This window comes from Eleutherodactylus coqui, chromosome 9 (genome assembly GCF_035609145.1).
Source record: "Eleutherodactylus coqui strain aEleCoq1 chromosome 9, aEleCoq1.hap1, whole genome shotgun sequence".
NCBI lineage: Eukaryota > Metazoa > Chordata > Amphibia > Anura > Eleutherodactylidae > Eleutherodactylus > Eleutherodactylus coqui.
Genome location: NC_089845.1, coordinates 175,315,860 through 175,331,035, shown reverse-complemented (window position 1 = coordinate 175,331,035; position 15,176 = coordinate 175,315,860). Strand labels below are relative to the sequence as shown.

The 15,176-nt window shown below is 50.5% G+C and overlaps 1 protein-coding gene across 1 annotated transcript in view; it reads left to right on the top strand.

Annotated features, from left to right (window-relative positions):
* The window catches only part of OC90 (otoconin 90), a 184,495-nt gene that overhangs the window by 105,817 nt on the left and 63,502 nt on the right, over positions 1-15,176 (top strand). Inside the window, exons 10-11 of the mRNA XM_066578803.1 lie at positions 5,517-5,588; positions 7,500-7,538. Coding sequence (XP_066434900.1) covers positions 5,517-5,588; positions 7,500-7,538 — 111 coding nt within the window. The remainder of the gene's footprint in view (positions 1-5,516; positions 5,589-7,499; positions 7,539-15,176) is intronic.

Sequence of the window (15,176 nt, the reverse complement as noted above, 5' to 3'; positions counted from 1 at the left end):
ACTGGCAATCGTGGTGTAGGGGGACAGAAAAGAATGCATTGGCAAGATCGACCAGAGTGTACCAACAGGTTCCGGAGGGTATGGTGGACAACAAGGTGTATGGATTGGGAACCAGAGGTGTCTCTAGGATGGTCACCTTATTAATTTCTCTTAGATCGTGAACCATCCGGTAGGTATCAGGTTCGCCTTTCTTGCTTTTCTTTTTAACCGGGAAGAGTGGCGTGTTAGCGGGTGAGACGCAAGGTTTTAAAGCATTCAAGGCACATAACTCTGTAATAGTGGAGGCTATTGCATCTTCCTGTGCCATGGCTAGGGGATACTGGCGAATCATGGGGGCTTTTTCCCCATCTTTGAGATACACCATGACTGGGGGTACGTGGAGACGCCCCAAGTCTGTCTTCCCTTTTGCCCATAGGGTCTCTGGTACTGCTGAGAGAACCTGTGTATCTTCTGGGGTCAACACATATACAGTACAAGAAGGAGGCGGAGTGACCAAGTCTGCTGCCATGAGACAGAATACCTGGTGGTCGGCCGCGGAGGTACTGACATGAGCCTCACCGGAAGGATGGAGCTGAATACAGCACCCCAGGGGTCCCATCACATCGGTTCCCATGATGCAATCCCCAGCGGGTGACACCAGGAAGCGAGTGAGGACTCGTGACCCTTGAAAGGAGACTTCTATGGGTTCGGTCTCACGCATGGGTGTTGGTTCACCGGACACTCCAACGGCTATGGCTATGGAGTCTGAGAGGGGAATACTAAGGTCATTGACTTGTGAGGTACTGACACATGATTTAGTGGCCCCTGTGTCAATTAAAAAGGGCACCTCCTTCCCCTGGATTTTTAGAGGCTGAAAAATTTGTGGTCCACATGTGTCAGTAACTATAAGGGACACGGGGGAAGGAGTGCCAGACCTTCATTGGTAATTGGTATACCCGTTGTTTCCCTGTGGGCGGGATGATGTGGTATTGGCCGTACTTCCCTGTTGCCCCCTTTCGTCTGACATGTTCTGTCTAGGGCGTTTAGGGGCCCGACAATTACGGGCCAAGTGTCCAGTCTTCCCGCAGTTATAACACTTACGGGTCTCCCGCCTGGGGTCTTTAAGTCGGGCTGTGTCCCCCTCCATGGTGTAATGTTTAACCATAACACCCTTTGCGTGGTCTTCTGTGTCCATGACAAATCCTACAGCTTTCTTATATAGATCACGCGGTCTGGCCTGTCGCCAATCGGGGGTACATGCTTTAACGCGGTCGGACAGGCGCTTATCTATTCCTTGCATAAAGGCTTCACAAAAAGCAGCATTACGTATGGCCTTTGGACAATCATACAAACCCAGATCTCTGCCTACTTCCTCTAAACGGCCAAAGTAACATTCAATAGACTCGCCCTTGTTCTGTCTACACTGGGTTAGGGCTGTACGTCTTTCTTGGGCTTTATCCTTAAACCAGGCCTTAAAGGGGTTGTCCCGCGCCGAAACGGGTTTTTTTTTTTTTCAACCCCCACCCCCCATTCGGCGCGAGACAACCCCGATGCAGGGACCTGCACGAGAGGCTCCATAGAAGAAAGCAGAAGACCCGGACTGCGCAAGCGCGGCTAATTTGGCCATCAGAGGCCGAAAATTAGTCGGCACCATGGAGACGAGGACGCCAGCAACGGAGCAGGTAAGTATAAAACTTTTTATAACTTCTGTATGGCTCATAATTAATGCACAATGTATATTACAAAGTGCATTAATATGGCCATACAGAAGTGTATAGACCCACTTGCTGCCGCGGGACAACCCCTTTAACCTTGTCCACATATTGAGTACCACTAAGTAATGTCTGGGGGTCATCTGGGCGTTCTTCCAGACCACAAAATTGGGCAATACTATTGTAAAGGCCCAGAGGACATTTTACATTCATAAGACATTCCATGTCTGTCCAAGTGGCAGAGTAGTTTTTCTGTATGACTTCCAACTTTCTATGGAAAGCTGCTGGCTCTTACTGGGGATCGGGCAGTTGCTGACACAGTGCCATCTGGTCTGTGGCGCTCCAGGGTCGCCATGTAGTGACTGTAGACCCGGGAGTTGGTCTATTTGCGTCCGTGGGTCTGTCATTAGAAGACGATGGTCCGTCGGTGCCCTCTTGTCTGACCGTGCCCAATGGTGGACTCGGTCTGTTTGGTTCTCTATAATGGGTAGTGGAGGTTGTAACGGGGAACAAGGGAACCGGTTGTCTACACTGGTCCCTGGGACGTGGAGTCCCACATACCGTACAGAGTTCTCTAAGACAGGCATTCTGTTGACCACAACGTGGACAATCCCAAGCCGGACCCCTATTTACTTCAGGGCCCGGGGGTCCTGATTGAAGGCTGTAGGGAGGTGTATCCATCTGGGCAGTAGCCTGTGGATACGTAGGGGGCAGGGGCGGCAAATTGGGATACAGAGAATTAAAGGGATTATTTGGAGACATTGGTGGAGCGGCCGGGACGACAGGAGGGGCCAATGGAACCGTAGGGGTTTCCATGGGAACGTCTATTGGTGGCCGGGCCATAGGACAATAAACTAAAATGCCCTCGCCTCGGGACTCGGAGTCCCAGTGTTCGTCTTCTGCTGTTTTAGAGCAGTCCAGAATAGCCTTCATGCCTTTTTCCAAACCCTTATTTCTTATTTCCTTTCTATGCTTATCCTCATATTGTGACCAAAATTCATAATTGAATGTTCCCGCCTTCTTAAGGCCTATACGTTTGTAAACTTTATAGGCTTGTCTGCAAATGTCCTCCCTTTCTCTATCTTTAATTATTTCAATAGGAGTCTGATATGTCTTAGATTGTTCAGACCCCATGTTTGACCAGTTTCAACTATTCTTCACTAAGTATGCAGGACGTATATTTCACACAGTAAACTAAGATAATCACTGAGACTATCTGGGAACACACAGTTCCCTGTCCCGGAATAGATTTACAGAACTAAAACGTGGTCAACTTCAAACACTAGGATTCAGGGGAGACCAGACTTCGCCTCTTAGGGAACTTTTAGTAATATTATAACAGATCCAGAGTAACAATATGACTGCCAGAAATGAGACTATAATAATGACATTTAATTCAATCTCCAATACAGACAACATGACTCTTTAAGTCCCAATGAGTGAGTTCTTCCGTCTAGGACAGTTAAATGAACCTATTCACTCTAAAATATGGGCGGGGCAGAAAATATATTGAAACAGGCAACAACTAACCTCTAGTCCGTTAGAGACACAGATCTAAAGAATCCAGACTGTATAATAGTAAGACAATCTCTTACCTTTACACCGGTGTTTTTAGTCTGGGGTCTCAGGATCCAGTGTCCACGTCAACGGGCCAGGAGTTTGTTTCAGTCTACTGGTTGCGATGTCCCGTAAAGATAAGCCCTGCCCCACGTTGGGCGCCAAGAACTGTCGGGGGTTAGTCTGCTCAAACAGACTGGTCAGTGATGTTGTCCGTTTCCAAATTGACCTAGGTACGAGCGCTCTGGAGACAAAGCATTGACCAATACACACAGTATATGGTTGAAGCAATGAACTCTGTTTATTTTCTGTATGTCTTGGTTTTTATAGACAGTCGCCCTCGCAGGATGCGACTTGTGGTTAAACAGGGAAAAACTTGTGATTCCACATATGACTTAGACAAGCACATTCTTTTTAGGAACTGATAACTCTCTGTGGTTAAGCCATTTCTTGATAAACTAAAGGACATCTGCTCTGGTGACCTTCCTGATTCCACTCAGGTCAGGCGTAGAGCTCAAGACAGGAAACCACAGGCTTGTTCCTCAAAATAGTCATCAGTTCTTTTACACATAAAATATTGCAGTATTCATCCTTATTTTTCTCAAATGGATTGCTAAGCAACATATATTAACCCTTTTAGCCCCTATCAGCTCCTCCCCGGCGGTGGCTAGGACCTGCCCTCCTCCCGGGGGTGTCTGGGACGTACGCTCCTCCCCGGCGGTGGCTGGGACCTGCCCTCCTCCCGGGGGTGTCTGGGACGTACGCTCCTCCCAGGGGTGGCTGGGACCTGCGCTCCTCCCCGGCGGTGGCTAGGACGTACGCTCCTCCCAGGGGTGGCTGGGACCTGCGCTCCTCCCCGGCGGTGGCTAGGACGTACGCTCCTCCCAGGGGTGGCTGGGACCTGCGCTCCTCCCCGGCGGTGGCTGGGACCTGCGCTCCTCCCCGGCGGTGGCTGGGACGTACGCTCCTCCCAGGGGTGGCTGGGATCTGCGCTCCTCCCCGGCGGTGGCTGGGACCTGCGCTCCTCCCCGGCGGTGGCTGGGACCTGCGCTCCTCCCCGGCGGTGGCTGGGACGTACGCTCCTCCCAGGGGTGGCTGGGACCTGCCCTCCTCCCGGGGGTGTCTGGGACGTACGCTCCTCCCCGGCGGTGGCTGGGACCTGCCCTCCTCCCGGGGGTGTCTGGGACGTACGCTCCTCCCAGGGGTGGCTGGGACCTGCGCTCCTCCCCGGCGGTGGCTAGGACGTACGCTCCTCCCAGGGGTGGCTGGGACCTGCGCTCCTCCCCGGCGGTGGCTGGGACCTGCGCTCCTCCCCGGCGGTGGCTGGGACGTATGCTCCTCCCAGGGGTGGCTGGGATCTGCGCTCCTCCCCAGCGGTGGCTGGGACCTGCGCTCCTCCCCGGCGGTGGCTGGGACCTGCGCTCCTCCCCGGCGGTGGCTGGGACCTGTGCTCCTCCCCGGCGGTGGCTGGGACGTACGCTCCTCCCAGGGGTGGCTGGGACCTGCCCTCCTCCCGGGGGTGTCTGGGACGTACGCTCCTCCCAGGGGTGGCTGGGACCTGCGCTCCTCCCCGGCGGTGGCTGGGACCTGCGCTCCTCCCCGGCGGTGGCTGGGACCTGCGCTCCTTCCCGGCGATGGCTGGGACCTGCGCTCCTCCCCGGCGGTGGCTGGGACCTGCGCTCCTCCCCGGCGGTGGCTGGGACCTGCGCTCCTCCCCGGCGGTGGCTGGGACCTGCGCTCCTCCCCGGCGGTGGCTGGGACCTGCGCTCCTCCCCGGCGGTGGCTGGGACCTGCGCTCCTCCCCGGCGGTGGCTGGGACCTGCGCTCCTCCTCGGCGGTGGCTGAGACCTGCGCTCCTCCCCGGCGGTGGCTGGGACCTGCGCTCCTCCCCGGCGGTGGCTGGGACCTGCGCTCCTCCCCGGTGGTGGCTGGGACCTGCGCTCCTCCCCGGTGGTGGCTGGGACCTGCGCTCCTCCCCGGCGGTGGCTGGGACCTGCGCTCCTCCCCGGCGGTGGCTGGGACCTGCGCTCCTCCCCGGTGGTGGCTGGGACCTGCGCTCCTCCCCGGTGGTGGCTGGGACCTGCGCTCCTCCCCGGTGGTGGCTGGGACCTGCGCTCCTCCCCGGCGGTGGCTGGGACCTGCTCGCCTGGCATGTTAGGTAGTCTTGTCATCATTTTACTTATTTCTTATAAAGTTAAAATATTTTTTTGCACTTTAGCTCTGATTTTGGAATGCTGCTGACGTGTTTGACCATCATTTCATCTACAGGAGAGCTGAACTCCCTGCTAAATGACATGACGGCCTCGCCCCCCGCAGAGGAGATGACCACCGCTCTTCATAGTAAGTAGTATCCAGGAGGGGAGACAGGTCCCTATGGGTGGCGCTGTGGGGAGCGACGCCTGATACTCAGGTTCAAGGCTGGATTACTTCCATGCACATATTTGTAGATGCTGACTATACGCTTCAGGTTCTCCTTCCATAATATCCCCTGTTTGTAATGGGAGGAGCCTGAGGTGCATTTTGTGTCTCCAAATCTGAAAATTTGTTACTGGTAATATTTCACAGTCTAAAGACGATGTTCTATTAGAATGGTATCAGTAAAGGTCTGCCCGCTGAGCCCCTACTGATCGCTGGGATGAGGGGCCGTCAGCACCTTGACTCTTCATTCCCTATGGGCCGACAACAGCTTCACCCAGGAGAGGATGGCGAGTCTATAGCAAAGATAAAGCTTCTTCCAGGAGCTGCTTGACGCCCCTGCAGCCCCCACCGCACCAGATGTTGGTGCCGCTATTGCATTTTATGCCTTCAGAAGGATTGACACCTCCTAGTTTACTCAAAATTAAGGCCGCATCCCTGTGCAGGTACTTAAGTGGGCCAACCATGAAGCGTCCACCCTTCTTCAGGGCCACCATTGTAGCTATCTCACCGCTATGCTACCTGAGTTCGAAATTTGAATTGGTGTTCCCCCCCCCCACTCCACAAAAAGATTGAGACTTGTCTAAAGTGAAAGAGCAATAGTGTCCACAATAGTAATAGGGACTGCCTTAATGGCCACAGTAGTAATAGTAACCCCCATAGGGGCCCCATTAGTAATAGTGGCCCAAGCAGTGATAGTGGCTCCATTAGTAATACTGCCCCCCCCCCCCACCACCACCTCCATCGTAGCAATTGTGTGGGGTGCCGATGGGGAACAGGAACAGGTCCCTCCTTCCCGCTGACTGTTTAGACATGCAGTCAGCTTTGACCGCAGCATGTAAAGAGTTAACTGCAGCACGCAAAGCCCAGGGCTGCCATAAATACCTCCCAAGCTCTGCTCCAGGCAACATCAAAAATTGATCCTGAAATATGACAGTATATAGTAGATGTGATCAGGTGATCCCAAGTTCAAGTCCCCTCTGTAAAAATATTTAACAAAGGATTTTTTTTGTCTTTTTTTACCAAATGTTAAAAGTAAAACAAACAAACCTTTTCCTCGTTAAAATATCTAAACGAATAACAATCCGACATATTTGGTCTTTCCATGTAAAAGTCCAAAGTATTAACATCTCCCAATCCTTATCCCGGATGGTGAAGGACAAAATGCCACAATTACACTTTTTTTTTTTTTGCTCCAACAAATTTGAATAAAAAGTTATCAAGAAGATGTATGTTTCCCAAAATGGCGGTAATCTAAAGTGCAGCTCACATGACCCACGCGGCAGAACAATGGATGATACGGCCCTCAGAATGCATCGAGGAAGAAAAATGTCTTAAATATAACAAAAACTCTAAGTTCTGGGAGAACAAAGTGCAGCGCCCGTTACAGCAGCGGACGCCGCGAAGACCGCACCCACCAAAAATGGGGCAAATGCTTTTTTAAAAAACTTCTCTGCATTTTTAAAAGCTTTTCATACATTATACGGTGCATTAAAAGGTTAAGTTACAGATACAGCTGGCCCCCGTGGACAACAAACCCTCGGCCGGCCGGCAAATGAGGAATTAAAAAGTTACGGCTCTTGAAAGGCGGAGATGAAAAAAACGAAAAAAAAAAAAAAAGCAAAATCTTTGGTCATCAAGGAGTTAATGGGATCATTTGACAATCTATCATGCAGACATGCTAGCAGCTGAAGCGAATGGTAGCGGGGGGCCACACATCAGTAGGACCACCGGAGATAGTCGCCACTGCCATTGACTTTGGGCCACACTGCTGCTCGCTGCGCTCCGGCCCAAGAGGGTTCACTGGTAGAGTAACCGAATGTTTCTGTTTTACAGTCGGAACAGAAAGACCAGGAGGGACCCCAAGAATGGAAGGTAAGGAGACCCCATTACTGCAGCGGCGTGTGCGCCCATCACAGCACACAACTACAAAACAATCTAACACAGTCGGACTGTAGCCGCATTGCCTAATATTCACCCCAAAACCTCTAGTGAAGGTGACGCTGCTCTCCATCCTGACATAAACCTCTAGTGAAGGTGATGCTGCTCTCCATCCTGATGTGACCCTCTAGTGAAGGTGACGCTGCTCTCCATCCTGATGTGACCCTCTAGTGAAGGTGACGCTGCTCTCCATCCTGACATAAATCTCTAGTGCAGGTGACGCTGCTCTCCATCCTGATGTATAATTCTAGGGAAGGTGACGCTGCTCTCCATACTGATGTGAACCTCTAGTGAAGGTGACGCTGCTCTCCATCCTGATGTATAATTCTAGTAAAGGTGACGCTGTTCTCCATCCTGACATAAACCTCTAGTGAAGGTGACGCTGCTCTCCATCCTGATGTGAACCTCTAGTGAAGGTGACGCTGCTCTCCATGCTGATGTGAACCTCTAGTGAAGGTGACGCTGCTCTCCATGCTGATGTCAACCTCTAGTGAAGGGGACGCTGCTCTCCATGCTGATGTGAACCTCTAGTGAAGGGGACGCTGCTCTCCATGCTGATGTGAACCTCTAGTGAAGGGGACGCTGTTCTCCATGCTGACGTGAACCTCTAGTGAAGGTGACGCTGCTCTCCATCCTGACATAAACCTCTAGTGAAGTTGATGCTGCTCTCCATGCTGATGTGAACCTCTAGTGAAGGTGACGCTGCTCTCCATCCTGATATATAATTCTAGTGAAGGGGACGCTGCTCTTCATGCTGATGGGAACCTCTAGTGAAGGGGACGCTGATCTCCATGCTAATATAAACCTCTAGTGAAGGGGATGCTGCTCTCCATCCTGACAGGAAGGCGCAGGTCAGTGTGAGGTTCCAGCACTCGCAGGCGCCAAGTTCTGCCATCTTCCTACTTTTCCTCCATTCTTCAGTCCTTCTTCTCTCTGCTCCACGCGCCTCGAGGTTTGTGTCAGTTGACAGATCCTGTTTTTCTGATGGTGTGTTTGCACAGACTGCACAGCTGGGGGTGCTCATGGTCATGTCAGCCATGACACTTCAAGTAATCACAATCTTCACAGCTGCAGATAGACTCCGACATTGCTTTTAGGGGTGAGAGTCTATGAGAGAATATGATGTAGCAGAGCTCGTTCTGTACGACGGTAAGTAGGGTGTATATATGAGGGCAGGATACCGCGAGCGTCTTACTGGCGTGTGGCACAGCAATCATCGTGACTGTGATGGCGATGCCTCTGTTTTGTGACGGTATGCGAGGTCTGTGCTAGAGCCAAGTCACTCGGCATCTCCCAGCGGGGAAGTTGCTGCCTCTACCGGTACCAGAGAGACCCGGGGCTGATCTGTCCTTGGATTTTATCACAGACTTGCCATCCCCCGAGGGAGACACAGTTAAGAGAGTGGCGGATAACAGTCGGTCTGAGGGGGTTAGCTTGCAGGTGGTTGATTTAGTCTGGTTGTCCACAAGGAAGATCAAGCTTAAACAACCATCTTTTAAGCTGGGGCCACGGTTTATTGGTCCTTTTAAGATCACTGAGGGCATTAATCCGGTGTCCTTCAGATTGGAGACTCCCACGTCACTAAAGATCACCGATGTGTTCCACAAGTCGTTACTTAAGAAAGTGGTATACCCCGGACGAGGGTCGTCAACCTCCTTCGCCAGTGTTTGTTGATGGGAATATGCAGTTCGAGGGCAACCGCATCATTGACTCTTGCCGAATCAGGATTTCGCTGGAGTTTCTGGTGCATTGGCGGGGGTACGCTCCTGAGGAGAGGACGTGGGTTCCAGTGGCTAGGGTCAATGCAGACCGTTTACATCGGAATTTTCATAAGTGGAATCCTGCTAAACTAGGACCTAAGTGTCCAAAGGCCCCTTCTCAGACGGGAGGTACTGTCACAGCTTGTTGTTCGCAACAGCGTTGTGGCATGGTCGCCTCGATGCAGGCCAAGACCTGTCACCTTGTTATGCAGGACAAGGGTTAATGCTCCATGTGCAGAGTCTGCTAGTTCTGTCTGCCTTTGCTGCATGGATGCATGCTGGATTAGTCATGCCTGGGAGAAGGTTGCAGGTGTGCTTCTCTAATTGCTACACTAGTCATCAGGTGTGGAGTAGCTTTATATTCTCACCCCTCCTTGTGCTCAGTGCTGCTTATTCAGCTCCATAGAAGAGTAGTGAGAGTGGAGCCTCTCTGTGCTGGGTGTACTGCTACTTCCAGATAAGTTGCTGCGGTTCACTTTCCAGTTGTATATGCAGCTTTCTTTTCTGTATTGCTTTGCTTTTCGGTTCATCGCTCCAGGGGCCCCTATGGGGACAATCAGGGCCCAGGATGTAGACTGTGGAGCCGCCTCTATTGAGGCGATTACTCCGCTTCTAGGCAGGGACCCTTCATCCCCCTGCTAGGTTAGGGCCAGGCTTCCTTCTGCCTGGAGTGATGCGGGTTGTGGGTCTATTTCCAGCAGTGTGTACGTTCCCTGTCGCCGTGCTGAGCGTAGTACTCTTGTGTTGCACGGGCTTCACATACTGGTTTTCGTACTCCTGTTCTGGTGCGCACTGTTCTACACTGCATAGTAATATCAACTGCAGTGTACTTTAAACTGCCCCCTGTTTCTTCTGTGATGAGTCTCAGAGGGGAGGGCTGGTAATCTCCAGGTTGCAGGAAGATCCTCAGGCCTGGGCATTTTCATTGCCTCCCACCTCTGAGGCTTTTTTGTCGATGGATTCCTTTTTCGGCTTTGGGCCTGATCTAGGATGACCCCCAATGGGGTATCCCTGGAGGAGGGTAAGATCAGAAGCCTATGTCAGGGGAAATTGCATATTGAGCACTTTTGCGTAGAGTTTCGCCGTTGGTCAAATAATTTACAGTGGAATGATCCCGCATTGCAGAGTCAATTTTGCTTTGCGACAAAATAAAAAATCTCATGGTTTCACATCCCACACCCAGAGCTCTTGACGAGGCCATGTCCCTAGCCATACGGATTGGTCAGCGGTTGAGAGAGCGGGCAAGGGAACCATCCTTTGCCTCGAGTGAGCTACCCTTTGCATCATCCGTAGAACCCATGGAGCATAATGAACCCATGCAATTAGACTTTGTCTCTGGTGGAGCGGTACAACACATTATATGTCCCCCGGAGTGCAGCCAGTAACATCTCCAACACATTATATGTCCCCCAGAGTACGGCCAGTAACATCTCCAACACATTATATGTCCCCCAGACTGCAGCCAGTAACATCTCCAACACATTATATGTCTCCCAGAGTGCAGCCAGTAACCTCTACAACACATTATATGTCCCCCAGAGTGCGGCCAGTAACCTCTCCAACACATTATATGTCCCCCAGAGTGCGGCCAGTAAAATCACGAACACATTATATGTCCCCCAGAGTGCGGCCAGTAACATCTCCAACACATTATATGTCCCCCAGAGTGCAGCCAGTAGCATCTCCAACACATTATATGTCCCCCAGATTGCGGCGAATAGCATCTCCAACACAATATATGTCCCCCGGAGTGCAGCCAGTAGCATCTCCAACACATTATATGTCCCCCAGAGTGCAGCCAGTAACATCTCCACCACATTATATGTCCCCCAGAGTGCGGCCAGTGATATCTCCGACACATTATATGTCCCCAGAGTGCAGCCAGTAGCATCTCCAACACATTATATGTCCCCCAGAGTGCAGCCAGTAGCATCTCCAACACATTATATGTCCCCCAGACTGCAGCCAGTAACATCTCCAACACATTATATGTCTCCCAGAGTGCAGCCAGTAACCTCTACAACACATTATATGTCCTCCAGAGTGCGGCCAGTAACCTCTCCAACACATTATATGTTCCCCAGAGTGCGGCCAGTAAAATCACGAACACATTATATGTCCCCCAGAGTGCAGCCAGTAACATCTCCAACACATTATATGTCCCCCAGAGTGCAGCCAGTAACATCTCCAACACATTATATGTCCCCCAGATTGCGGCGAATAGCATCTCCAACACAATATATGTCCCCCGGAGTGCAGCCAGTAGCATCTCCAACACATTATATGTCCCCCAGAGTGCAGCCAGTAACATCTCCACCACATTATATGTCCCCCAGAGTGCGGCCAGTGATATCTCCGACACATTATATGTCCCCAGAGTGCAGCCAGTAGCATCTCCAACACATTATATGTCCCCCAGAGTGCAGCCAGTAGCATCTCCAACACATTATATGTCCCCCAGAGTGCAGCCAGTAGCATCTCCAACACATTATATGTCCCCCAGAGTGCACCCAGTAACATCCCCAACATATTATATGTCCCCCAGAATACAGCCAGTAACCTCTCCAACACATTATATGTCATCCAGAATGCAGCGAGTAACATCTCCAACACATTATATGTCCCCCAGAGTGCAGCCAGTAACATCTCCAACACATTATATGTCTCCCAGAGTGCAGCCAGTAACCTCTCCAACACATTATATGTCCCCCAGAGTGCGGCCAGTAACATCTCCAACACATTATATGTCCCCCAGATTGCGGCAAATAGCATCTCCAACACATTATATGTCCCCCAGAGTGCAGCCAGTAGCATCTCCAACACATTATATGTCCTCCAGAGTGCGGCCAGTAACATCTCCAACGCATTATATGTCCCCCAGAGTGCGGCCAGTAACATCTTCAACACATTATATGTCCCCTAGAGTGCGGCCAATAACATCTCCAACACATTATATGTCCCCCAGAGTGCGACCAGTAACATCCACAACACATTATATGTCCCCCAGAGTGCGGCCAGTAACATCTACAACACATTATATGTCCCCCAGAGTGCAGCCAGTAACATCTCCAACACATTATATGTCTCCCAGAGTGCAGCCAGTAACCTCTCCAACACATTATATGTCCCCTAGAGTGCGGCCAATAACATCTTCAACACATTATATGTCCCCTAGAGTGCGGCCAATAACATCTCCAACACATTATATGTCCCCCAGAGTGCGACCAGTAACATCCACAACACATTATATGTCCCTCAGAGTGCGGCCAGTAACATCTACAACACATTATATGTCCCCCAGAGTGCGACCAGTAACATCTCCAACACATTATATGTCCTGCAGAGTACAGCCAGTAACATCTCCAACACATTATATGTCCCCCAGAGTGCAGCCAGTAACATCTCCAACACATTATATGTCCCCCAGAGTGCGGCCAGTAACATCTACAACACATTATATGTCCCCCAGAGTGCGGCCAGTAACATCTACAACACATTATATGTCCCCCAGAGTGCGACCAGTAACATCTCCAACACATTATATGTCCTGCACAGTACAGCCAGTAACATCCCCAACACATTATGTGTCCCCCAGAGTGCAGCCAGCAACATCACCAACACATTATATGTCCCCTAGAGTGCGGCCAGTAACATCTCGAACACCAAATGTTTTCTATTGGTGGAAGGACCGGACTGCAGGTGGCTGGTTAACTTCCAGACTATTCTCTGAAGCTGTTGTGATGGATGCCGTATATGGTGGAAGGTCCGGACTGCAGGCGGCTGGTTCACTTCTGGACTCTTTTGTGAAGCCATGTTGTTGTGATGGATGCAGTATATGGCGGAAGGTCTGGACTGCAGGCGGCTGGTTCACTTCCGGATTTTTCTGTGAAGCCATGCTGTTGTGATAGATGCAGTATATGGTGGAAGGTCTGGACTGCAGGTGGCTGGTTCACTTCTGGACTCTTTTGTGAAGCCATGTTGTTGTGATGGATGCAGTATATGGCGGAAGGTCTGGACTGCAGGCGGCTGGTTCACTTCTGGACTCTTCTGTGAAGCCATGCTGTTGTGATGGATGTAGTTTAGCATTATCTGAAATAGACAAGGTCTTCTCTGAGAGATGATGTCTGGATGGAACAGATGTTGTCCTACAACCTCTATATACTGTCAGCACTGATAATGCCTCTCAGGATGTGTAAGCTGCCCATGCTATAAGCACTAACCCCCCCCCCCCCCCCCATACCATCAGAGAGGCAGGACTGTGCATTGATAAGAAGCTTGATGGTTCCTGTCCTCTTGAGTCTGCAGGACATGGCATCTGTGGTTTCAAAGAAAAATTTCCCATTTTGATTCATTTGACCATCGCGAGTTTTAGTTTTTTCCTCAGTCCGCTGCACATGCGCTTTGGCCCAGAGAAGACGCCGGGGTTTCTGGATTGTGTAGATATACGGCTTCTCTGCATGATACGGCTACAACTTGTATTTGTGGATTGTACGGAGAGCTGCGGTCACAGACAGTGATTTCTGGGGGTATTCCTGAGCCCTAGCAGTGATTACATCGTATCTTAGGCTACAAATATCCTTTATCTTAACCGGGAAAAATAACGTACACGAAGTCTGAATCTGGACTAACCCCTTGAGTGGCACGCCCGGAAATTTTCCGGGACGAGCTCCACTGCCCATACCGATAAAGGCCGGAGAATTTCCGGGCTATGTATCCCTATGGGAGCTGCAGAGCACCATGCCACAAGCTGTGGCATGGTGCTCTGCCTGAACAGACCCACACAGAACAGTGCAGGACTTTGAAGCAGGGAGATAATGCCGATCTGGCTGGAAACTTGCCGCTTTTAATTTCAAACCCCTGCACTAGTTTGTTTACAGGTTGCCATAGAGACCATCGGTTTGTCAGAAGTAAGCTGATGGTCTCTGTGAGAGGGAGAGCTGGTGCTTGGCTGTCAGAGGACAGCCAGGCATCAGCTTTTTCAGCAGAGATCAAAGAAAACCTCCTATCTCTGCTGTGTTAACCCTTTACATGCTGCAGTCTGTGACTGCAGCATGTAAAGGGCTGACAGAGGGAGAGGGCTCCCTCTGTCAGAGGACAGCCAGGCACCAGCTCTTACAGCAGAGATCAGAGAAAACCCTTTAAATGCTGCAGTCTGTCACCATCGGACCCCCTAAATGTGATCAGGGGGTCCTGATGGGTCTCTGTCGAAGTCCCCTAAAGGGACAAAAAAAAGGTAAAAAAATAAAAGCACTTGTCTCCCTTTACTTTGTAAAAAATTAAAAATAACATTACACGTGGTATCCGTGCATCGTAATGACCCAGAGAAGGACGTTAGTATATTATTTAACCCCTTAATGACACGGCCCCTTTTTTTTTCTTTTTTCCCCATTTCTTTTTTTCCTCCCCCAGTTTAAAAAATCATAGCTCCTTTATTTATCCATCGCCGTCGCTGTATGAGGGCTTGTTTTTTGCGGGACGAGTTGTAGTTTTCAATGGTGCTATTTAATGTGTCATATAATGTATTACAAAAACTTTTACAAAATTCTTAGTGGAGTAAAATGAAAAAAAAAACGACATTCCGCCATCTTTCGGTGCGTTTTGTTTCTACGGCGCACAAGCTGCAACACAAATGACCTGATATCTTTATTCTACAGGTCAGTACGATTACTGCGATACCAAATTTGTATCGGTTTTTTTTTGCTGTAGTTCTTGTATTTTTTTTTTCAAAGACATTTAATTTTTTAAAAGTATTTTCTGCTGCATCTTCTGCGCGCAATAACTTTTTTATTTTTCCGTCGACCTACTTGAGCGA